The sequence below is a fragment of the Haliotis asinina genome, chromosome 10 (genome assembly GCF_037392515.1).
Source record: "Haliotis asinina isolate JCU_RB_2024 chromosome 10, JCU_Hal_asi_v2, whole genome shotgun sequence".
Lineage (NCBI taxonomy): Eukaryota > Metazoa > Mollusca > Gastropoda > Lepetellida > Haliotidae > Haliotis > Haliotis asinina.
Genome location: NC_090289.1, coordinates 37414440 through 37439384, shown reverse-complemented (window position 1 = coordinate 37439384; position 24945 = coordinate 37414440). Strand labels below are relative to the sequence as shown.

General features: G+C 41.4%; 1 protein-coding gene across 1 annotated transcript in view; it reads right to left on the bottom strand.

The window, feature by feature from the left end:
• LOC137298485 (titin-like) overlaps positions 1-24945 on the bottom strand; it is a 446086-nt gene that overhangs the window by 253438 nt on the left and 167703 nt on the right. The window contains exon 104 of the mRNA XM_067830773.1: positions 35-23170. Coding sequence (XP_067686874.1) covers positions 35-23170 — 23136 coding nt within the window. The remainder of the gene's footprint in view (positions 1-34; positions 23171-24945) is intronic.

Below are 24945 nucleotides of genomic sequence, written 5' to 3'. Positions count from 1 at the left end.
CTCAGCCAATCAGCACATTTTATACAATTTCTACCTTCTTCACCATCGTCGGGGGCCATCTTTACTTCCTCAGTATCTATTGAAATATCCTGAGTACCTGAGAGCTTTTCGACAGGAGTTACATGATCTAACTCATCAAGGTCAGTAACTTCAGAAGGAAGAGCTGCAGATTTGTCAGGCTCCTGGACCACATCTTCATCTGACCATTCCGAAAATTCATCATCAGTGATGTCAGATTCATCAGACAGAGCAAGCTTTTCTTCATCCTTACTCATAAGCTTTTCTGAAATTCCAAACGTTTCTTCTTCATCTGAAACATCAAGGTCTGTCAGTACCTTCACAGCAGTTTCTTCAACTGCAAGTTCAGTCTCTGCAATTTCTTTTTCAGGAGACTCATCAATTATCAATTCTGCCTCAACATCCTCCTTTTCAGGGGATTCCTTAATAGCTACTTCTGTCTCAACTTCTTCTTCCTGAGGTATGTCCCCAAGCACCACTTCTGCCTTTACTGTCTCCTCCATTGGTAAATCAGTGATTTCAGTGGTGATTTCCTCAAATTCAGTGATAACAGGTTCAGTCTTAGGAGTAATCACAATTTCTTCCTTGTGTTTCTCAACACCCTCCTCAGGAATTTCCTCTGTTATTTCTTCAGTTGTCACTTCACTCACTTCAGTGATTGTTTCCTCAACTTCAGTGACAACAGGTTCGGCTTTGGGAGCAATGACAAGTTCTTCCTTGTGCTTTTCAACATCTTCTTCGGGTATATCTTCTGTGACTTCCTCAAGGACAATTTCTTTGGTCTCAACCTCCTCTTTTTCAGGTGCTTCTTCAATGGTAACTTCAGCTTCAACCTCCTCTGTAGGAACTTCCTCCACAGATATTTCTGCCTCAACCTCCTCCTTTTCAGGAACTTCCTCAATAGTTACTTCTGCCTCAACCTCCTCCTTTTCAGGAGCTTCCTCAATAGTTACTTCTGCCTCAACCTCTTCCTGTTCTGGTTTTTCCTCAACAATCACTTCTGCTTCCACTTCTTCCTCCTTGGGAACTTCCATGATTTCTTTTGTCACTTCAATAGTTTCTCTGAAAACAGTTTCAGTGATGTCCTCTGGTGCTGTCACTTCAACTTCAGTGATAACAGGTTCAGTCTTGGGAGTAATGACAATCTCTTCCTTGTGTTTCTCAACACCCTCCTCAGGAATTTCCTCTGTTATTTCTTCAGTTGTCACTTCACTCACTTCAGTGATTGTTTCCTCAACTTCAGTGACAACAGGTTCGGCTTCGGGAGCAATGACAAGTTCTTCCTTGTGCTTTTCAACATCTTCTTCGGGTATATCTTCTGTGATTTCCTCAAGGACAATTTCTTTGGTCTCAACCTCCTCCTTTTCAGGTGCTCCTTCAATGGTAACTTCAGCTTCAACCTCCTCTGTAGGAACTTCCTCCACAGATATTTCTGCCTCAACCTCCTCCTTTTCAGGAACTTCCTCAATAGTTACTTCTGCCTCAACCTCTTCCTGTTCTGGTTTTTCCTCAACAATCACTTCTGCTTCCACTTCTTCCTCCTTGGGAGCTTCCATGATTTCTTTTGTCACTTCAATAGTTTCTCTGAAAACAGTTTCAGTGATGTCCTCTGGTGCTGTCACTTCAACTTCAGTGATAACAGGTTCAGTCTTGGGAGTAATGACAATCTCTTCCTTGTGTTTCTCAACACCCTCCTCAGGAATTTCCTCTGTTATTTCTTCAGTTGTCACGTCACTCACTTCAGTGATTGTTTCCTCAACTTCAGTGACAACAGGTTCGGCTTTGGGAGCAATGACAAGTTCTTCCTTGTGCTTTTCAACATCTTCTTCGGGTATATCTTCTGTGACTTCCTCAAGGACAATTTCTTTGGTCTCAACTTCCTCTTTTTCAGGTGCTTCTTCAATGGTAACTTCAGCTTCAACCTCCTCTGTAGGAACTTCCTCCACAGATATTTCTGCCTCAACCTCCTCCTTTTCGGGAACTTCTTCAATAGTTATTTCTGCCTCAACCTCTTCCTGTTCTGGTTTTTCCTCAACAATCACTTCTGCTTCCACTTCTTCCTTTTTGGGAGCTTCCGTGATTTCTTTTGTCACTTCAATAGTTTCTCTGAAAACAGTTTCAGTGATGTCCTCTGGTGCTGTCACTTCAACTTCAGTGATAACAGGTTCAGTCTTGGGAGTAATGACAATCTCTTCCTTTTGTTTCTCAACACCCTCCTCAGGAATTTCCTCTGTTATTTCTTCAGTTGTCACTTCACTCACTTCAGTGATTGTTTCCTCAACTTCAGTGACAACAGGTTCGGCTTTGGGAGCAATGACAAGTTCTTCCTTGTGCTTTTCAACATCTTCTTCAGGTATATCTTCTGTGATTTCCTCAAGGACAATTTCTTTGGTCTCAACCTCCTCTTTTTCAGGTGCTTCTTCAATGGTAACTTCAGCTTCAACCTCCTCTGTAGGAACTTCCTCCACAGATATTTCTGCCTCAACCTCCTCCTTTTCAGGAGCTTCCTCAATAGTTACTTCTGCCTCAACCTCTTCCTGTTCTGGTTTTTCCTCAACAATCACTTCTGCTTCCACTTCTTCCTCCTTGGGAGCTTCCGAGATTTCTTTCGTCACTTCAACAGTTTCTCTGAAAACAGTTTCAGTGATGTCCTCTGGTGCTGTCACTTCAACTTCAGTGATAACAGGTTCAGTCTTGGGAGTAATGACTATCTCTTCCTTGTGTTTCTCAACACCCTCCTCAGGAATTTCCTCTGTTATTTCTTCAGTTGTCACTTCACTCACTTCAGTGATTGTTTCCTCAACTTCAGTGACAACAGGTTCGGCTTTGGGAGCAATGACAAGTTCTTCCTTGTGCTTTTCAACATCTTCTTTGGGTATATCTTCTGTGACTTCCTCAAGGACAATTTCTTTGGTCTCAACCTCCTCCTTTTCAGGTGCTTCTTCAATGGTAACTTCAGCTTCAACCTCCTCTGTAGGAACTTCCTCCACAGATATTTCTGCCTCAACCTCCTCCTTTTCAGGAACTTCCTCAATAGTTACTTCTGCCTCAACCTCTTCCTGTTCTGGTTTTTCCTCAACAATCACTTCTGCTTCCACTTCTTCCTCCTTGGGAGCTTCCGTGATTTCTTTTGTCACTTCAATAGTTTCTCTGAAAACAGTTTCAGTGATGTCCTCTGGTGCTGTCACTTCAACTTCAGTGACAACAGGTTCAGTCTTGGGAGTAATGACAATCTCTTCCTTGTGTTTCTCAACACCCTCCTCAGGAATTTCCTGTGTTGTTTCTTCAGTTGTCACTTCACTCACTTCAGTGATTGTTTCCTCAACTTCAGTGACAACAGGTTCGGCTTTGGGAGCAATGACAAGTTCTTCCTTGTGCTTTTCAACATCTTCTTTGGGTATATCTTCTGTGATTTCCTCAAGGACAATTTCTTTGGTCTCAACCTCCTCCTTTTCAGGTGCTTCTTCAATGGTAACTTCAGCTTCAACCTCCTCTGTAGGAACTTCCTCCACAGATATTTCTGCCTCAACCTCCTCCTTTTCAGGAACTTCCTCAATAGTTACTTCTGCCTCAACCTCTTCCTGTTCTGGTTTTTCCTCAACAATCACTTCTGCTTCCACTTCTTCCTCCTTGGGAGCTTCCGTGACTTCTTTCGTCACTTCAATAGTTTCTCTGAAAACAGTTTCAGTGATGTCCTCTGGTGCTGTCACTTCAACTTCAGTGACAACAGGTTCAGTCTTGGGAGTAATGACAATCTCTTCCTTGTGTTTCTCAACACCCTCCTCAGGAATTTCCTCTGTTATTTCTTCAGTTGTCACTTCACTCACTTCAGTGATTGTTTCCTCAACTTCAGTGACAACAGGTTCGGCTTTGGGAGCAATGACAAGTTCTTCCTTGTGCTTTTCAACATCTTCTTCGGGTATATCTTCTGTAATTTCCTCAAGGACAATTTCTTTGGTCTCAACCTCCTCCTTTTCAGGTGCTTCTTCAATGGTAACTTCAGCTTCAACCTCCTCTGTAGGAACTTCCTCCACCGATATTTCTGTCTCAACCTCCTCCTTTTCAGGAACTTCCTCAATAGTTACTTCTGCCTCAACCTCCTCCTTTTCAGGAGCTTCCTCAATAGTTACTTCTGCCTCAACCTCTTCCTGTTCTGGTTTTTCCTCAACAATCACTTCTGCTTCCACTTCTTCCTTTTTGGGAGCTTCCGTGATTTCTTTTGTCACTTCAATAGTTTCTCTGAAAACAGTTTCAGTGATGTCCTCTGGTGCTGTCACTTCAACTTCAGTGACAACAGGTTCAGTCTTGGGAGTAATGACAATCTCTTCCTTGTGTTTCTCAACACCCTCCTCAGGAATTTCCTCTGTTGTTTCTTCAGTTGTCACTTCACTCACTTCAGTGATTGTTTCCTCAACTTCAGTGACAAGAGGTTCGGCTTTGGGAGTAATGACAAGTTCTTCCTTGTGCTTTTCAACACCTTCTTCGGGTATATCTTCTGTGATTTCCTCAAGGACAATTTCTTTGGTCTCAACCTCCTCCTTTTCAGGTGCTTCTTCAATGGTAACTTCAGCTTCAACCTCCTCTGTAGGAACTTCCTCCACAGATATTTCTGCCTCAACCTCCTCCTTTTCAGGAGCTTCCTCAATAGTTACTTCTGCCTCAACCTCTTCCTGTTCTGGTTTTTCCTCAACAATCACTTCTGCTTCCACTTCTTCCTCCTTGGGAACTTCCATGATTTCTTTTGTCACTTCAATAGTTTCTCTGAAAACAGTTTCAGTGATGTCCTCTGGTGCTGTCACTTCAACTTCAGTGATAACAGGTTCAGTCTTGGGAGTAATGACAATCTCTTCCTTGTGTTTCTCAACACCCTCCTCAGGAATTTCCTCTGTTATTTCTTCAGTTGTCACTTCACTCACTTCAGTGATTGTTTCCTCAACTTCAGTGACAACAGGTTCGGCTTTGGGAGCAATGACAAGTTCTTCCTTGTGCTTTTCAACATCTTCTTTGGGTATATCTTCTGTGATTTCCTCAAGGACAATTTCTTTGGTCTCAACCTCCTCCTTTTCAGGTGCTTCTTCAATGGTAACTTCAGCTTCAACCTCCTCTGTAGGAACTTCCTCCACAGATATTTCTGCCTCAACCTCCTCCTTTTCAGGAACTTCCTCAATAGTTACTTCTGCCTCAACCTCTTCCTGTTCTGGTTTTTCCTCAACAATCACTTCTGCTTCCACTTCTTCCTCCTTGGGAGCTTCCGTGATTTCTTTTGTCACTTCAATAGTTTCTCTGAAAACAGTTTCAGTGATGTCCTCTGGTGCTGTCACTTCAACTTCAGTGACAACAGGTTCAGTCTTGGGAGTAATGACAATCTCTTCCTTGTGTTTCTCAACACCCTCCTCAGGAATTTCCTCTGTTATTTCTTCAGTTGTCACTTCACTCACTTCAGTGATTGTTTCCTCAACTTCAGTGACAACAGGTTCGGCTTTGGGAGCAATGACAAGTTCTTCCTTGTGCTTTTCAACATCTTCTTCGGGTATATCTTCTGTAATTTCCTCAAGGACAATTTCTTTGGTCTCAACCTCCTCCTTTTCAGGTGCTTCTTCAATGGTAACTTCAGCTTCAACCTCCTCTGTAGGAACTTCCTCCACAGATATTTCTGTCTCAACCTCCTCCTTTTCAGGAACTTCCTCAATAGTTACTTCTGCCTCAACCTCCTCCTTTTCAGGAGCTTCCTCAATAGTTACTTCTGCCTCAACCTCTTCCTGTTCTGGTTTTTCCTCAACAATCACTTCTGCTTCCACTTCTTCCTTTTTGGGAGCTTCCGTGATTTCTTTTGTCACTTCAATAGTTTCTCTGAAAACAGTTTCAGTGATGTCCTCTGGTGCTGTCACTTCAACTTCAGTGATAACAGGTTCAGTCTTGGGAGTAATGACAATCTCTTCCTTGTGTTTCTCAACACCCTCCTCAGGAATTTCCTCTGTTATTTCTTCAGTTGTCACTTCACTCACTTCAGTGATTGTTTCCTCAACTTCAGTGACAACAGGTTCGGCTTTGGGAGCAATGACAAGTTCTTCCTTGTGCTTTTCAACATCTTCTTCGGGTATATCTTCTGTAATTTCCTCAAGGACAATTTCTTTGGTCTCAACCTCCTCCTTTTCAGGTGCTTCTTCAATGGTAACTTCAGCTTCAACCTCCTCTGTAGGAACTTCCTCCACAGACATTTCTGCCTCAACCTCCTCCTTTTCAGGAACTTCCTCAATAGTTACTTCTGCCTCAACCTCCTCCTTTTCAGGTGCTTCCTCAATAGTTACTTCTGCCTCAACCTCTTCCTGTTCTGGTTTTTCCTCAACAATCACTTCTGCTTCCACTTCTTCCTCCTTGGGAACTTCCATGATTTCTTTTGTCACTTCAATAGTTTCTCTGAAAACAGTTTCAGTGATGTCCTCTGGTGCTGTCACTTCAACTTCAGTGATAACAGGTTCAGTCTTGGGAGTAATGACAATCTCTTCCTTGTGTTTCTCAACACCCTCCTCAGGAATTTCCTCTGTTATTTCTTCAGTTGTCACTTCACTCACTTCAGTGATTGTTTCCTCAACTTCAGTGACAACAGGTTCGGCTTTGGGAGCAATGACAAGTTCTTCCTTGTGCTTTTCAACACCTTCTTCGCGTATATCTTCTGTGATTTCCTCAAGGACAATTTCTTTGGTCTCAACCTCCTCTTTTTCAGGTGCTTCTTCAATGGTAACTTCAGCTTCAACCTCCTCTGTAGGAACTTCCTCCACAGATATTTCTGCCTCAACCTCCTCCTTTTCAGGAGCTTCCTCAATAGTTACTTCTGCCTCAACCTCTTCCTGTTCTGGTTTTTCCTCAACAATCACTTCTGCTTCCACTTCTTCCTCCTTGGGAGCTTCCGTGATTTCTTTTGTCACTTCAACAGTTTCTCTGAAAACAGTTTCAGTGATGTCCTCTGGTGCTGTCACTTCAACTTCAGTGATAACAGGTTCAGTCTTGGGAGTAATGACTATCTCTTCCTTGTGTTTCTCAACACCCTCCTCAGGAATTTCCTCTGTTATTTCTTCAGTTGTCACTTCACTCACTTCAGTGATTGTTTCCTCAACTTCAGTGACAACAGGTTCGGCTTTGGGAGCAATGACAAGTTCTTCCTTGTGCTTTTCAACATCTTCTTTGGGTATATCTTCTGTGATTTCCTCAAGGACAATTTCTTTGGTCTCAACCTCCTCCTTTTCAGGTGCTTCTTCAATGGTAACTTCAGCTTCAACCTCCTCTGTAGGAACTTCCTCCACAGATATTTCTGCCTCAACCTCCTCCTTTTCAGGAACTTCCTCAATAGTTACTTCTGCCTCAACCTCTTCCTGTTCTGGTTTTTCCTCAACAATCACTTCTGCTTCCACTTCTTCCTCCTTGGGAGCTTCCGTGATTTCTTTTGTCACTTCAATAGTTTCTCTGAAAACAGTTTCAGTGATGTCCTCTGGTGCTGTCACTTCAACTTCAGTGATAAGAGGTTCAGTCTTGGGAGTAATGACAATCTCTTCCTTGTGTTTCTCAACACCCTCCTCAGGAATTTCCTCTGTTATTTCTTCAGTTGTCACTTCACTCACTTCAGTGATTGTTTCCTCAACTTCAGTGACAACAGGTTCGGCTTTGGGAGCAATGACAAGTTCTTCCTTGTGCTTTTCAACACCTTCTTCGGGTACATCTTCTGTAATTTCCTCAAGGACAATTTCTTTGGTCTCAACCTCCTCCTTTTCAGGTGCTTCTTCAATGGTAACTTCAGCTTCAACCTCCTCTGTAGGAACTTCCTCCACAGATATTTCTGCCTCAACCTCCTCCTTTTCAGGAACTTCCTCAATAGTTACTTCTGCCTCAACCTCCTCCTTTTCAGGAGCTTCCTCAATAGTTACTTCTGCCTCAACCTCTTCCTGTTCTGGTTTTTCCTCAACAATCACTTCTGCTTCCACTTCTTCCTTTTTGGGAGCTTCCGTGATTTCTTTTGTCACTTCAATAGTTTCTCTGAAAACAGTTTCAGTGATGTCCTCTGGTGCTGTCACTTCAACTTCAGTGACAACAGGTTCAGTCTTGGGAGTAATGACAATCTCTTCCTTGTGTTTCTCAACACCCTCCTCAGGAATTTCCTCTGTTATTTCTTCAGTTGTCACTTCACTCACTTCAGTGATTGTTTCCTCAACTTCAGTGACAACAGGTTCGGCTTTGGGAGCAATGACAAGTTCTTCCTTCTGCTTTTCAACACCTTCTTCGGGTATATCTTCTGTGATTTCCTCAAGGACAATTTCTTTGGTCTCAACCTCCTCCTTTTCAGGTGCTTCTTCAATGGTAACTTCAGCTTCAACCTCCTCTGTAGGAACTTCCTCCACAGATATTTCTGCCTCAACCTCCTCCTTTTCAGGAGCTTCCTCAATAGTTACTTCTGCCTCAACCTCTTCCTGTTCTGGTTTTTCCTCAACAATCACTTCTGCTTCCACTTCTTCCTCCTTGGGAGCTTCCGTGATTTCTTTTGTCACTTCAATAGTTTCTCTGAAAACAGTTTCAGTGATGTCCTCTGGTGCTGTCACTTCAACTTCATTGATAACAGGTTCAGTCTTGGGAGTAATGACTATCTCTTCCTTGTGTTTCTCAACACCCTCCTCAGGAATTTCCTCTGTTATTTCTTCAGTTGTCACTTCACTCACTTCAGTGATTGTTTCCTCAACTTCAGTGACAACAGGTTCGGCTTTGGGAGCAATGATAAGTTCTTCCTTGTGCTTTTCAACATCTTCTGTGGGTATATCTTCTGTGATTTCCTCAAGGACAATTTCTTTGGTCTCAACCTCCTCCTTTTCAGGTGCTCCTTCAATGGTAACTTCAGCTTCAACCTCCTCTGTAGGAACTTCCTCCACAGATATTTCTGCCTCAACCTCCTCCTTTTCAGGAACTTCCTCAAGAGTTACTTCTGCCTCAACCTCCTCCTTTTCAGAAGCTTCCTCAATAGTTACTTCTGCCTCAACCTCTTCCTGTTCTGGTTTTTCCTCAAGAATCACTTCTGCTTCCACTACTTCCTCCTTGAGAGCTTCCGTGATTTCTTTTGTCACTTCAATAGTTTCTCTGAAAACAGTTTCAGTGATGTCCTCTGGTGCTGTCACTTCAACTTCAGTGATAAGAGGTTCAGTCTTGGGAGTAATGACAATCTCTTCCTTGTGTTTCTCAACACCCTCCTCAGGAATTTCTTCGGTTATTTCTTCAATTGTCACTTCACTCACTTCAGTGGTTGTTTCGGCTTCTGGAACATCAAGTTGAGGTTTGAGGGAAATAACTATTTCTTCCTTGTGTTTTTCAACACCTTCCTCGGGTATTTCCTCTGTTGTCACTTCACTCACTTCAGTTGTCATTTCCACAACTTCTGTGACATCAGGTTGAAGTTGAACAGAAATGACTATTTCTTCCTTGTGTTTTTCAACACCTTCCTCGGGTATTTCCTCTGTTATTTCTTCAATTGTCACTTCACTCTCCTCAGTGGTTGTTTCGGCTTCAGGAACATCAGGTTGAGGTTTGAGGGAAATGACTATTTCTTCCTTGTGTTTCTCAACATCCTCCTCAGGTATTTCTTCGGTTATTTCCTCAGTTGGAATACTTTCCTCAACAACTTCCTGAGGAACTTCCATATCCTCTGTCGTCTCTTCTCTTATTTCTTTGGTCACTTCAGTGGTCTCCCTGAACACTGTTTCTGTGATGTCTTCAGGCGCTGTCACTTCAACTTCAGTGACATCAGGTTGAGGTTTGAGAGAAATTACTATTTCTTCCTTGTGTTTTTCAATATCTTCCTCAGGTATTTCCTCTGTTATTTCCTCAGTTGTCACTTCACTCACTTCAGTTGTCACTTCCTCAACTTCTGTGACATCAGGTTGAGGTTTGAGGGAAATAACTATTTCTTCCTTGTGTTTCTCAACATCTTCCTCGGGTATTTCCTCTGTTATTTCCTCAGTTGTCACTTCACTCACTTCAGTTGTCGTTTCCTCAACTTCTGTGACATCAGGTTGAGGTTGAACAGAAATGACTATTTCTTCCTTGTGTTTTTCAACACCTTCCTCGGGTATTTCCTCTGTTATTTCTTCAATTGTCACTTCACTCTCCTCAGTGATTGTTTCGGCTTCAGGAACATCAGGTTGAGGTTCGAGGGAAATGACTATTTCTTCCTTGTGTTTCTCAACATCCTCCTCAGGTATTTCTTCGGTTATTTCCTCAGTTGGAATACTTTCCTCAAGAACTTCCTGAGGAACTTCCATATCCTCTGTCGTCTCTTCTCTTATTTCTTTGGTCACTTCAATGGTCTCCCTGAACACTGTTTCTGTGATGTCTTCAGGCGCTGTCACTTCAACTTCAGTGACATCAGGTTGAGGTTTGAGGGAAATTACTATTTCTTCCTTGTGTTTTTCAACACCTTCCTCGGGTATTTCCTCTGTTTTTTCCTCAGTTGTCACTTCACTCACTTCAGTTGTCGTTTCCTCAACTTCTGTGACATCAGGTTGAGGTTGAACAGAAATGACTATTTCTTCCTTGTGTTTTTCAACACCTTCCTCGGGTATTTCCTCTGTTATTTCTTCAATTGTCACTTCACTCTCCTCAGTGGTTGTTTCGGCTTCAGGAACATCAGGTTGAGGTTCGAGGGAAATGACTATTTGTTCCTTGTGTTTCTCAACATCCTCCTCAGGTATTTCTTCGGTTATTTCCTCCGTTGGAATACTTTCCTCAACAACTTCCTGAGGAACTTCCATATCCTCTGTCGTCTCTTCTCTTATTTCTTTGGTCACTTCAATGGTCTCCCTGAACACTGTTTCTGTGATGTCTTCAGGCGCTGTCACTTCAACTTCAGTGACATCAGGTTGAGGTTTGAGGGAAATTACTATTTCTTCCTTGTGTTTTTCAATATCTTCCTCGGGTATTTCCTCTGTTATTTCCTCAGTTGTCACTTCACTCACTTCAGTTGTCGTTTCCTCAACTTCTGTGACATCAGGTTGAGGTTGAACAGAAATGACTATTTCTTCCTTGTGTTTTTCAACACCTTCCCCCTGTATTTCCTCTGTTATTTCTTCAATTGTCACTTCACTCTCCTCAGTGATTGTTTCGGCTTCAGGAACATCAGGTTGAGGTTTGAGGGAAATGATTATTTCTTCCTTGTGTTTCTCAACATCCTCCTCAGGTATTTCTTCGGTTATTTCCTCAGTTGGAATACTTTCCTCAACAACTTCCTGAGGAACTTCCATATCCTCTGTCGTCTCTTCTCTTATTTCTTTGGTCACTTCAATGGTCTCCCTGAACACTGTTTCTGTGATGTCTTCAGGCGCTGTCACTTCAACTTCAGTGACATCAGGTTGAGGTTTGAGGGAAATTACTATTTCTTCCTTGTGTTTTTCAATATCTTCCTCAGGTATTTCCTCTGTTATTTCCTCAGTTGTCACTTCACTCACTTCAGTTGTCGTTTCCTCAACTTCTGTGACATCAGGTTGAGGTTGAACAGAAATGACTATTTCTTCCTTGTGTTTTTCAACACCTTCCTCGGGTATTTCCTCTGTTATTTCTTCAATTGTCACTTCACTCTCCTCAGTGGTTGTTTCGGCTTCAGGAACATCAGGTTGAGGTTTGAGGGAAATAACTATTTCTTCCTTGTGTTTCTCAACATCCTCCTCAGGTATTTCTTCGGTTATTTCCTCAGTTGGAATACTTTCCTCAACAACTTCCTGAGGAACTTCCATATCCTCTGTCGTCTCTTCTCTTATTTCTTTGGTCACTTCAATGGTCTCCCTGAACACTGTTTCTGTGATGTCTTCAAGCGCTGTCACTTCAACTTCAGTGACATCAGGTTCAGGTTTGAGGGAAATTACTATTTCTTCCTTGTGTTTTTCAACACCTTCCTCCGGTATTTCCTCTGTTATTTCCTCAGTTGTCACTTCACTCACTTCAGTTGTCGTTTCCTCAACTTCTGTGACATCAGGTTGAGGTTTGAGGGAAATTACTATTTCTTCCTTGTGTTTCTCAACATCTTCCTCGGGTATTTCCTCTGTTATTTCCTCAGTTGTCACTTCACTCACTTCAGTTGTCGTTTCCTCAACTTCTGTGACATCAGGTTGAGGTTGAACAGAAATGACTATTTCTTCCTTGTGTTTTTCAACACCTTCCTCGGGTATTTCCTCTGTTATTTCTTCAATTGTCACTTCACTCTCCTCAGTGGTTGTTTCGGCTTCAGGAACATCAGGTTGAGGTTCGAGGGAAATGACTATTTCTTCCTTGTGTTTCTCAACATCCTCCTCAGGTATTTCTTCGGTTATTTCCTCAGTTGGAATACTTTCCTCAACAACTTCCTGAGGAACTCCCATATCCTCTGTCGTCTCTTCTCTTATTTCTTTGGTCACTTCAATGGTCTCCCTGAACACTGTTTCTGTGATGTCTTCAGGCACTGTCACTTCAACTTCAGTGACATCAGGTTGAGGTTTGAGGGAAATTACTATTTCTTCCTTGTGTTTTTCAACACCTTCCTCGGGTATTTCCTCTGTTATTTCCTCAGTTGTCACTTCACTCACTTCAGTTGTCACTTCCTCAACTTCTGTGACATCAGGTTGAGGTTTGAGGGAAATAAGTATTTCTTCCTTGTGTTTCTCAACATCTTCCTTGGGTATTTCCTCTGTTATTTCCTCAGTTGTCACTTCACTCACTTCAGTTGTCGTTTCCTCAACTTCTGTGACATCAGGTTGAGGTTGAACAGAAATGACTATTTCTTCCTTGTGTTTTTCAACACCATCCTCGGGTATTTCCTCTGTTATTTCTTCAATTGTCACTTCACTCTCCTCAGTGATTGTTTCGGCTTCAGGAACATCAGGTTGAGGTTTGAGGGAAATGACTATTTCTTCCTTGTGTTTCTCAACATCCTCCTCAGGTATTTCTTCGGTTATTTCCTCAGTTGGAATACTTTCCTCAACAACTTCCTGAGGAACTTCCATATCCTCTGTCGTCTCTTCTCTTATTTCTTTGGTCACTTCAATGGTCTCCCTGAACACTGTTTCTGTGATGTCTTCAGGCGCTGTCACTTCAACTTCAGTGACATCAGGTTGAGGTTTGAGGGAAATGACTATTTCTTCCTTGTGTTTTTCAACACCTTCCTCGGGTATTTCCTCTGTTATTTCCTCAGTTGTCACTTCACTCACTTCAGTTGTCACTTCCTCAACTTCTGTGACATCAGGTTGAGGTTTGAGGGAAATAAGTATTTCTTCCTTGTGTTTCTCAACATCTTCCTCGGGTATTTCCTCTGTTATTTCCTCAGTTGTCACTTCACTCACTTCAGTTGTCGTTTCCTCAACTTCTGTGACATCAGGTTGAGGTTGAACAGAAATGACTACTTCTTCCTTGTGTTTTTCAACACCTTCCTCGGGTATTTCCTCTGTTATTTCTTCAATTGTCACTTCACTCTCCTCAGTGATTGTTTCGGCTTCAGGAACATCAGGTTGAGGTTTGAGGGAAATGACTATTTCTTCCTTGTGTTTCTCAACATCCTCCTCAGGTATTTCTTCGGTTATTTCCTCAGTTGGAATACTTTCCTCAACAACTTCCTGAGGAACTTCCATATCCTCTGTCGTCTCTTCTCTTATTTCTTTGGTCACTTCAATGGTCTCCCTGAACACTGTTTCTGTGATGTCTTCAGGCGCTGTCACTTCAACTTCAGTGACATCAGGTTGAGGTTGAACAGAAATGACTATTTCTTCCTTGTGTTTTTCAACACCTTCCTCGGGTATTTCCTCTGTTATTTCTTCAATTGTCACTTCACTCTCCTCAGTGATTGTTTCGGCTTCAGGAACATCAGGTTGAGGTTCGAGGGAAATGACTATTTCTTCCTTGTGTTTCTCAACATCCTCCTCAGGTATTTCTTCGGTTATTTCCTCAGTTGGAATACTTTCCTCAACAACTTCCTGAGGAACTTCCATATCCTCTGTCGTCTCTTCTCTTATTTCTTTGGTCACTTCAATGGTCTCCCTGAACACTGTTTCTGTGATGTCTTCAGGCGCTGTCACTTCAACTTCAGTGACATCAGGTTGAGGTTTGAGGGAAATTACTATTTCTTCCTTGTGTTTTTCAATATCTTCCTCGGGTATTTCCTCTGTTATTTCCTCAGTTGTCACTTCACTCACTTCAGTTGTCGTTTCCTCAACTTCTGTGACATCAGGTTGAGGTTGAACAGAAATGACTATTTCTTCCTTGTGTTTTTCAACACCTTCCCCCTGTATTTCCTCTGTTATTTCTTCAATTGTCACTTCACTCTCCTCAGTGGTTGTTTCGGCTTCAGGAACATCAGGTTGAGGTTCGAGGGAAATGACTATTTCTTCCTTGTGTTTCTCAACATCCTCCTCAGGTATTTCTTCGGTTATTTCCTCAGTTGGAATACTTTCCTCAACAACTTCCTGAGGAACTTCCATATCCTCTGTCGTCTCTTCTCTTATTTCTTTGGTCACTTCAATGGTCTCCCTGAACACTGTTTCTGTGATGTCTTCAGGCGCTGTCACTTCAACTTCAGTGACATCAGGTTGAGGTTTGAGGGAAATTACTATTTCTTCCTTGTGTTTTTCAATATCTTCCTCAGGTATTTCCTCTGTTATTTCCTCAGTTGTCACTTCACTCACTTCAGTTGTCGTTTCCTCAACTTCTGTGACATCAGGTTGAGGTTGAACAGAAATGACTATTTCTTCCTTGTGTTTTTCAACACCTTCCTCGGGTATTTCCTCTGTTATTTCTTCAATTGTCACTTCACTCTCCTCAGTGGTTGTTTCGGCTTCAGGAACATCAGGTTGAGGTTTGAGGGAAATAACTATTTCTTCCTTGTGTTTCTCAACATCCTCCTCAGGTATTTCTTCGGTTATTTCCTCAGTTGGAATACTTTCCTCAACAACTTCCTGAGGAACTTCCATATCCTCTGTCGTCTCTTCTCTTATTTCTTTGGTCACTTCAATGGTCTCCCTGAACACTGTTTCTGTGATGTCTTCAGGCGCTGTCACTTCAACTTCAGTGACATCAGGTTGAGGTTTGAGGGAAATTACTATTTCTTCCTTGTGTTTTTCAACACCTTCCTCCGGTATTTCCTCTGTTATTTCCTCAGTTGTCACTTCACTCACTTCAGTTGTCGTTTCCTCAACTTCTGTGACATCAGGTTGAGGTTTGAGGGAAATTACTATTTCTTCCTTGTGTTTCTCAACATCTTCCTCGGGTATTTCCTCTGTTATTTCCTCAGTTGTCACTTCACTCACTTCAGTTGTCGTTTCCTCAACTTCTGTGACATCAGGTTGAGGTTGAACAGAAATGACTATTTCTTCCTTGTGTTTTTCAACACCTTCCTCGGGTATTTCCTCTGTTATTTCTTCAATTGTCACTTCACTCTCCTCAGTGGTTGTTTCGGCTTCAGGAACATCAGGTTGAGGTTCGAGGGAAATGACTATTTCTTCCTTGTGTTTCTCAACATCCTCCTCAGGTATTTCTTCGGTTATTTCCTCAGTTGGAATACTTTCCTCAACAACTTCCTGAGGAACTTCCATATCCTCTGTCGTCTCTTCTCTTATTTCTTTGGTCACTTCAATGGTCTCCCTGAACACTGTTTCTGTGATGTCTTCAGGCGCTGTCACTTCAACTTCAGTGACATCAGGTTGAGGTTTGAGGGAAATTACTATTTCTTCCTTGTGTTTTTCAATATCTTCCTCGGGTATTTCCTCTGTTATTTCCTCAGTTGTCACTTCACTCACTTCAGTTGTCGTTTCCTCAACTTCTGTGACATCAGGTTGAGGTTGAACAGAAATGACTATTTCTTCCTTGTGTTTTTCAACACCTTCCTCGGGTATTTCCTCTGTTATTTCTTCAATTGTCACTTCACTCTCCTCAGTGGTTGTTTCGGCTTCAGGAACATCAGGTTCAGGTTCGAGGGAAATGACTATTTCTTCCTTGTGTTTCTCAACATCCTCCTCAGGTATTTCTTCGGTTATTTCCTCAGTTGGAATACTTTCCTCAACAACTTCCTGAGGAACTTCCATATCCTCTGTCGTCTCTTCTCTTATTTCTTTGGTCACTTCAATGGTCTCCCTGAACACTGTTTCTGTGATGTCTTCAGGCGCTGTCACTTCAACTTCAGTGACATCAGGTTGAGGTTTGAGGGAAATTACTATTTCTTCCTTGTGTTTTTCAATATCTTCCTCGGGTATTTCCTCTGTTATTTCCTCAGTTGTCACTTCACTCACTTCAGTTGTCGTTTCCTCAACTTCTGTGACATCAGGTTGAGGTTGAACAGAAATGACTATTTCTTCCTTGTGTTTTTCAACACCTTCCTCGGGTATTTCCTCTGTTATTTCTTCAATTGTCACTTCACTCTCCTCAGTGGTTGTTTCGGCTTCAGGAACATCAGGTTGAGGTTCGAGGGAAATGACTATTTCTTCCTTGTGTTTCTCAACATCCTCCTCAGGTATTTCTTCGGTTATTTCCTCAGTTGGAATACTTTCCTCAACAACTTCCTGAGGAATTTCCATATCCTCTGTCGTCTCTTCTCTTATTTCTTTGGTCACTTCAATGGTCTCCCTGAACACTGTTTCTGTGATGTCTTCAGGCGCTGTCACTTCAACTTCAGTGACATCAGGTTGAGGTTTGAGGGAAATTACTATTTCTTCCTTGTGTTTTTCAACACCTTCCTCCGGTATTTCCTCTGTTATTTCCTCAGTTGTCACTTCACTCACTTCAGTTGTCACTTCCTCAACTTCTGTGACATCAGGTTGAGGTTTGAGGGAAATAACTATTTCTTCCTTGTGTTTCTCAACATCTTCCTCGGGTATTTCCTCTGTTATTTCCTCAGTTGTCACTTCACTCACTTCAGTTGTCGTTTCCTCAACTTCTGTGACATCAGGTTGAGGTTGAACAGAAATGACTATTTCTTCCTTGTGTTTTTCAACACCTTCCTCGGGTATTTCCTCTGTTATTTCTTCAATTGTCACTTCACTCTCCTCAGTGGCTGTTTCGGCTTCAGGAACATCGGGTTGAGGTTCGAGGGAAAGGACTATTTCTTCCTTGTGTTTCTCAACATCCTCCTCAGGTATTTCTTCGGTTATTTCCTCAGTTGGAATACTTTCCTCAACAACTTCCTGAGGAACTTCCATATCCTCTGTCGTCTCTTCTCTTATTTCTTTGGTCACTTCAATGGTCTCCCTGAACACTGTTTCTGTGATGTCTTCAGGCACTGTCACTTCAACTTCAGTGACATCAGGTTGAGGTTTGAGGGAAATTACTATTTCTTCCTTGTGTTTTTCAACACCTTCCTCCGGTATTTCCTCTGTTATTTCCTCAGTTGTCACTTCACTCACTTCAGTTGTCACTTCCTCAACTTCTGTGACATCAGGTTGAGGTTTGAGGGAAATTACTATTTCTTCCTTGTGTTTCTCAACATCTTCCTTGGGTATTTCCTCTGTTATTTCCTCAGTTGTCACTTCACTCACTTCAGTTGTCGTTTCCTCAACTTCTGTGACATCAGGTTGAGGTTGAACAGAAATGACTATTTCTTCCTTGTGTTTTTCAACACCATCCTCGGGTATTTCCTCTGTTATTTCTTCAATTGTCACTTCACTCTCCTCAGTGATTGTTTCGGCTTCAGGAACATCAGGTTGAGGTTTGAGGGAAATGACTATTTCTTCCTTGTGTTTCTCAACATCCTCCTCAGGTATTTCTTCGGTTATTTCCTCAGTTGGAATACTTTCCTCAACAACTTCCTGAGGAACTTCCATATCCTCTGTCGTCTCTTCTCTTATTTCTTTGGTCACTTCAATGGTCTCCCTGAACACTGTTTCTGTGATGTCTTCAGGCGCTGTCACTTCAACTTCAGTGACATCAGGTTGAGGTTTGAGGGAAATGACTATTTCTTCCTTGTGTTTTTCAACACCTTCCTCGGGTATTTCCTCTGTTATTTCCTCAGTTGTCACTTCACTCACTTCAGTTGTCACTTCCTCAACTTCTGTGACATCAGGTTGAGGTTTGAGGGAAATAAGTATTTCTTCCTTGTGTTTCTCAACATCTTCCTCGGGTATTTCCTCTGTTATTTCCTCAGTTGTCACTTCACTCACTTCAGTTGTCGTTTCCTCAACTTCTGTGACATCAGGTTGAGGTTGAACAGAAATGACTATTTCTTCCTTGTGTTTTTCAACACCTTCCTCGGGTATTTCCTCTGTTATTTCTTCAATTGTCACTTCACTCTCCTCAGTGGTTGTTTCGGCTTCAGGAACATCAGGTTGAGGTTTGAGGGAAATAACTATTTCTTCCTTGTGTTTCTCAACATCCTCCTCAGGTATTTCTTCGGTTATTTCCTCAGTTGGAATACTTTCCTCAACAACTTCCTGAGGAACTTCCATATCCTCTGTCGTCTCTTCTCTTATTTCTTTGGTCACTTCAATGGTCTCCCTGAACACTGTTTCTGTGATGTCTTCAGGCGCTGTCACTTCAACTTCAGTGACATCAGGTTGAGGTTTGAGGGAAATTACTATTTCTTCCTTGTGTTTTTCAACACCTTCCTCCGGTATTTCCTCTGTTATTTCCTCAGTTGTCACTTCACTCACTTCAGTTGTCGTTTCCTCAACTTCTGTGACATCAGGTTGAGGTTTGAGGGAAATGACTATTTCTTCCTTGTGTTTCTCAACATCTTCCTCGGGTATTTCCTCTGTTATTTCCTCAGTTGTCACTTCACTCTCCTCAGTGGTTGTTTCGGCTTCAGGAACATCAGGTTGAGGTTCGAGGGAAATGACTATTTCTTCCTTGTGTTTCTCAACATCCTCCTCAGGTATTTCTTCGGTTATTTCCTCAGTTGGAATACTTTCCTCAACAACTTCCTGAGGAACTTCCATATCCTCTGTCGTCTCTTCTCTTATTTCTTTGGTCACTTCAATGGTCTCCCTGAACACTGTTTCTGTGATGTCTTCAGGCGCTGTCACTTCAACTTCAGTGACATCAGGTTGAGGTTTGAGGGAAATTACTATTTCTTCCTTGTGTTTTTCAATATCTTCCTCGGGTATTTCCTCTGTTATTTCCTCAGTTGTCACTTCACTCACTTCAGTTGTCGTTTCCTCAACTTCTGTGACATCAGGTTGAGGTTGAACAGAAATGACTATTTCTTCCTTGTGTTTTTCAACACCTTCCTCGGGTATTTCCTCTGTTATTTCTTCAATTGTCACTTCACTCTCCTCAGTGGTTGTTTCGGCTTCAGGAACATCAGGTTCAGGTTCGAGGGAAATGACTATTTCTTCCTTGTGTTTCTCAACATCCTCCTCAGGTATTTCTTCGGTTATTTCCTCAGTTGGAATACTTTCCTCAACAACTTCCTGAGGAATTTCCATATCCTCTGTCGTCTCTTCTCTTATTTCTTTGGTCACTTCAATGGTCTCCCTGAACACTGTTTCTGTGATGTCTTCAGGCGCTGTCACTTCAACTTCAGTGACATCAGGTTGAGGTTTGAGGGAAATTACTATTTCTTCCTTGTGTTTTTCAACACCTTCCTCCGGTATTTCCTCTGTTATTTCCTCAGTTGTCACTTCACTCACTTCAGTTGTCACTTCCTCAACTTCTGTGACATCAGGTTGAGGTTTGAGGGAAATAACTATTTCTTCCTTGTGTTTCTCAACATCTTCCTCGGGTATTTCCTCTGTTATTTCCTCAGTTGTCACTTCACTCACTTCAGTTGTCGTTTCCTCAACTTCTGTGACATCAGGTTGAGGTTGAACAGAAATGACTATTTCTTCCTTGTGTTTTTCAACACCTTCCTCGGGTATTTCCTCTGTTATTTCTTCAATTGTCACTTCACTCTCCTCAGTGGCTGTTTCGGCTTCAGGAACATCGGGTTGAGGTTCGAGGGAAAGGACTATTTCTTCCTTGTGTTTCTCAACATCCTCCTCAGGTATTTCTTCGGTTATTTCCTCAGTTGGAATACTTTCCTCAACAACTTCCTGAGGAACTTCCATATCCTCTGTCGTCTCTTCTCTTATTTCTTTGGTCACTTCAATGGTCTCCCTGAACACTGTTTCTGTGATGTCTTCAGGCACTGTCACTTCAACTTCAGTGACATCAGGTTGAGGTTTGAGGGAAATTACTATTTCTTCCTTGTGTTTTTCAACACCTTCCTCCGGTATTTCCTCTGTTATTTCCTCAGTTGTCACTTCACTCACTTCAGTTGTCACTTCCTCAACTTCTGTGACATCAGGTTGAGGTTGAACAGAAATTACTATTTCTTCCTTGTGTTTCTCAACATCTTCCTCGGGTATTTCCTCTGTTATTTCCTCAGTTGTCACTTCACTCACTTCAGTTGTCGTTTCCTCAACTTCTGTGACATCAGGTTGAGGTTGAACAGAAATGACTATTTCTTCCTTGTGTTTTTCAACACCTTCCTGGGGTATTTCCTCTGTTATTTCCTCAATTGTCACTTCACTCTCCTCAGTGGTTGTTTCGGCTTCAGGAACATCAGGTTCAGGTTCGAGGGAAAGGACTATTTCTTCCTTGTGTTTCTCAACATCCTCCTCAGGTATTTCTTCGGTTATTTCCTCAGTTGGAATACTTTCCTCAACAACTTCCTGAGGAACTTCCATATCCTCTGTCGTCTCTTCTCTTATTTCTTTGGTCACTTCAATGGTCTCCCTGAACACTGTTTCTGTGATGTCTTCAGGCACTGTCACTTCAACTTCAGTGACATCAGGTTGAGGTTTGAGGGAAATTACTATTTCTTCCTTGTGTTTTTCAACACCTTCCTCCGGTATTTCCTCTGTTATTTCCTCAGTTGTCACTTCACTCACTTCAGTTGTCGTTTCCTCAACTTCTGTGACATCAGGTTGAGGTTGAACAGAAATGACTATTTCTTCCTTGTGTTTTTCAACACCTTCCTCGGGTATTTCCTCTGTTATTTCTTCAATTGTCACTTCACTCTCCTCAGTGGTTGTTTCGGCTTCAGGAACATCAGGTTCAGGTTCGAGGGAAAGGACTATTTCTTCCTTGTGTTTCTCAACATCCTCCTCAGGTATTTCTTCGGTTATTTCCTCAGTTGGAATACTTTCCTCAACAACTTCCTGAGGAACTTCCATATCCTCTGTCATCTCTTCTCTTATTTCTTTGGTCACTTCAATGGTCTCCCTGAACACTGTTTCTGTGATGTCTTCAGGCACTGTCACTTCAACTTCAGTGACATCAGGTTGAGGTTTGAGGGAAATTACTATTTCTTCCTTGTGTTTTTCAACACCTTCCTCGGGTATTTCCTCTGTTATTTCCTCAGTTGTCACTTCACTCACTTCAGTTGTCACTTCCTCAACTTCTGTGACATCAGGTTGAGGTTTGAGGGAAATTACTATTTCTTCCTTGTGTTTCTCAACATCTTCCTCGGGTATTTCCTCTGTTATTTCCTCAGTTGTCACTTCACTCACTTCAGTTGTCGTTTCCTCAACTTCTGTGACATCAGGTTGAGGTTGAACAGAAATGACTATTTCTTCCTTGTGTTTTTCAACACCTTCCTCGGGTATTTCCTCTGTTATTTCTTCAATTGTCACTTCACTCTCCTCAGTGGTTGTTTCGGCTTCAGGAACATCAGGTTCAGGTTCGAGGGAAAGGACTATTTCTTCCTTGTGTTTCTCAACATCCTCCTCAGGTATTTCTTCGGTTATTTCCTCAGTTGGAATACTTTCCTCAACAACTTCCTGAGGAACTTCCATATCCTCTGTCGTCTCTTCTCTTATTTCTTTGGTCACTTCAATGGTCTCCCTGAACACGGTTTCTGTGATGTCTTCAGGCGCTGTCACTTCAACTTCAGTGACATCAGGTTGAGGTTTGAGGGAAATTACTATTTCTTCCTTGTGTTTTTCAACACCTTCCTCGGGTATTTCCTCTGTTATTTCCTCAGTTGTCACTTCACTCACTTCAGTTGTCACTTCCTCAACTTCTGTGACATCAGGTTGAGGTTTGAGGGAAATTACTATTTCTTCCTTGTGTTTTTCAACACCTTCCTCGGGTATTTCCTCTGTTATTTCCTCAGTTGTCACTTCACTCACTTCAGTTGTCACTTCCTCAACTTCTGTGACATCAGGTTGAGGTTTGAGGGAAATAACTATTTCTTCCTTGTGTTTTTCAACACCTTCCCCGGGTATTTCCTCTGTTATTTCTTCAATTGTCACTTCACTCACTTCAGTGGTTGTTTCAGCTTCAGGAACATCAGGTTGAGATTTGAGGGAAATTACTATTTCTTCCTTGTGTTTTTGAACATCTTCCTCGGGTATTTCCTCTGTTATTTCCTCAGTTGTCACTTCACTCACTTCAGTTGTCGTTTCCTCAAGTTCAGTGACATCAGGTTGAGGTTTGAGGGAAATTACTATTTCTTCCTTGTGTTTTTCAACATCTTTCTCTGGTATGTCCTCAGTTGTCACTTCACTCACTTCAGTTGTCGTTTCCTCAACTTCTCGGACATCAGGTTGAGGTTTGAGGGAAATAATTATTTCTTCCTTGTGTTTCTCAACATCTTCCTCGGGTATTTCCTCTGTTATTTCCTCAGTTGTCACTTCACTCACTTCAGTTGTTGTTTCCTCAACTTCTGTGACATCAGGTTGAGGTTTGAGGGAAATTACTATTTCTTCCCTGTGTTTCTCAACACCTTCCTCGGGTATTTCCTCTGTTATTTCCTCAGGTTTCACTTCACTCACTTCAGTTGTTTCCTCAACTTCTGTGACATCAGGTTGAGGTTGAACAGAAATGACTATTTCTTCCTTGTGTTTTTCAACACCTTCCTCGGGTATTTCCTCTGTTATTTCTTCAATTGTCACTTCACTCACTTCAGTGGTTGTTTCAGCTTCAGGAACATCAGGTTCAGGTTTGAGGGAAATGACTATTTCTTCCTTGTGTTTCTTAACATCCTCCTCAGGTATTTCTTCCGTGATTTCCTGAGGTTTCACCTGCTCAACTTCAGATGTTTCTGGAGCTATTTCGTCAGTGTCTGACTCCTGCAGCTCTTCCTGAATTTGACCCACTTTATCTAAAATTGTTTCAACTTCAACAGGTTTATCTACAGGATATTCAATTTCTGGGGATATCTGGTCCTCGTCAGGAGGCTCCACTCTTCGGTCTGATGGGCAGAAGTATATTGACCAATTCAATAACCGGTGCAGTCCACATTCACTTTTTAATGAATACATCATTGATTGTTGATATCATACAACACTCATCACTCAACTGTTGTATATTGGATTATTAAAGATATGTGGAAAATTTCATTCACTGATTAATAATCCTTTCTGACTCAATAGAATTGTGCTTTCCTGATGGATGATCAAAGTCCAAGTCAGCATCAACTGTGATGGTGTGCATATGGTACTTACATTGTTCATTTATTGAAAAACATCTTGTATAATACTGGCATGAAATGAAATGATGAGCACTTTTGGTGTTATGTGCAAACTGTCATAGAGGCCTTTATCAGTTTGCATACTGTCATGCATTTCACGGTTGCTCTTGCTCTTTCAGACTTGCATGCATCAGAAGAAAAGTGGTAGTGTGGGTGAATCTCACACCCAAAGTGACACAAATTTTAACTTGCTGTAAAATAAATCCTTGCGTTGACAAAGCACATGCTTGTTTGCATTTTGCGAAAAACTCAGGTGTTAGTGATGCCATGAAATCAGCAAATGTTAGTTTTATTCCTTCAGACAATCTCACTTTACTAAGAATGACCTGTCTAGAAAATTAAAATAAAGATATATGAAAAATCTAAAGTAATAAAAAATCCAGTGAATCATACTAATAAAATTCTATACAAACAAAATACACAAAATTCTATACAGAATGTTACTTTCACAACAATTATGATGATGTTTCTTAGATGTCGAAAACACATGTACACTGAACAAACATCTCCTTATTGTGTTTCTTTAATTTGAAAAGAATATGTTTAGTGAATGCAAAACAAAGCTGTTAGGCCCTGAACATTTTTGTTCAAGTTTTCCAATATGTCATCCATCTATCCTGCATGGATAAACAGATAACACTAGTATGTTGATGTAAATGAAGACCAATGCACTCCAAACTGATGAAAGTGGACAGCAAACTCGTTTGTAACAAGTGTATATTGTTATGTTTCACAGAAAGAACACAGAATAAAACATTCAACAAATAGCAACAACAGAAATATCAGCAGTAATGCCAATAGCAGTGGTAACAGTAGCACGTATATAGCTGTCAAGAACAAAAAACAGGTGTCAGTTTTCAAATAATATGACACTGTGACAAGTCTGTGTAGCAGGGCCTAGATTTTCAAAGCTCTCTTAGTGCTAAGATGGTCATAAGTTAGTGTTAATGTATGGCACTTACGACTATCTTAGCGCTATGAGAGCTTCGAAAATCTTGGCCCTGGGAGGTACTATCAGGTCAAGTTTGATAAACCTCATAAGCATATGAAGCAATATACTTGGACGATTGTTGCATATGTCCAAATAAGACTTGAAAACATTCAAATAAATTAAAAGTATATAGAATATTTAAAACATTTTCTCATTTAGTTAATTTCAGGTAGGCTTATATTCTGATTCAGTGAAATTCAGGAAGGCCCAATTGTTTATGACCAGATCTGATTGTTTTAAGACCAATGTGTTTTATTAGTTAAGTGTCACATTATTGCAAAGTGTATGTCACAATGCTGTGATACACATTACCAAGCCGACAGTCTGCCTAACAGCCTTTTATGAACTTTAATATACATTTTATTAAAAAACAACAATACCTTTTATGGAATTTCTCACATTTTCAAATGCTTGGCAATTTGAACCACAACATTTTGCTGCAGGCTGAACGCCAGTTTAAGCTGTGTCTACTGTTCACAATAAAGTAGAACATGCAATAAAGTTT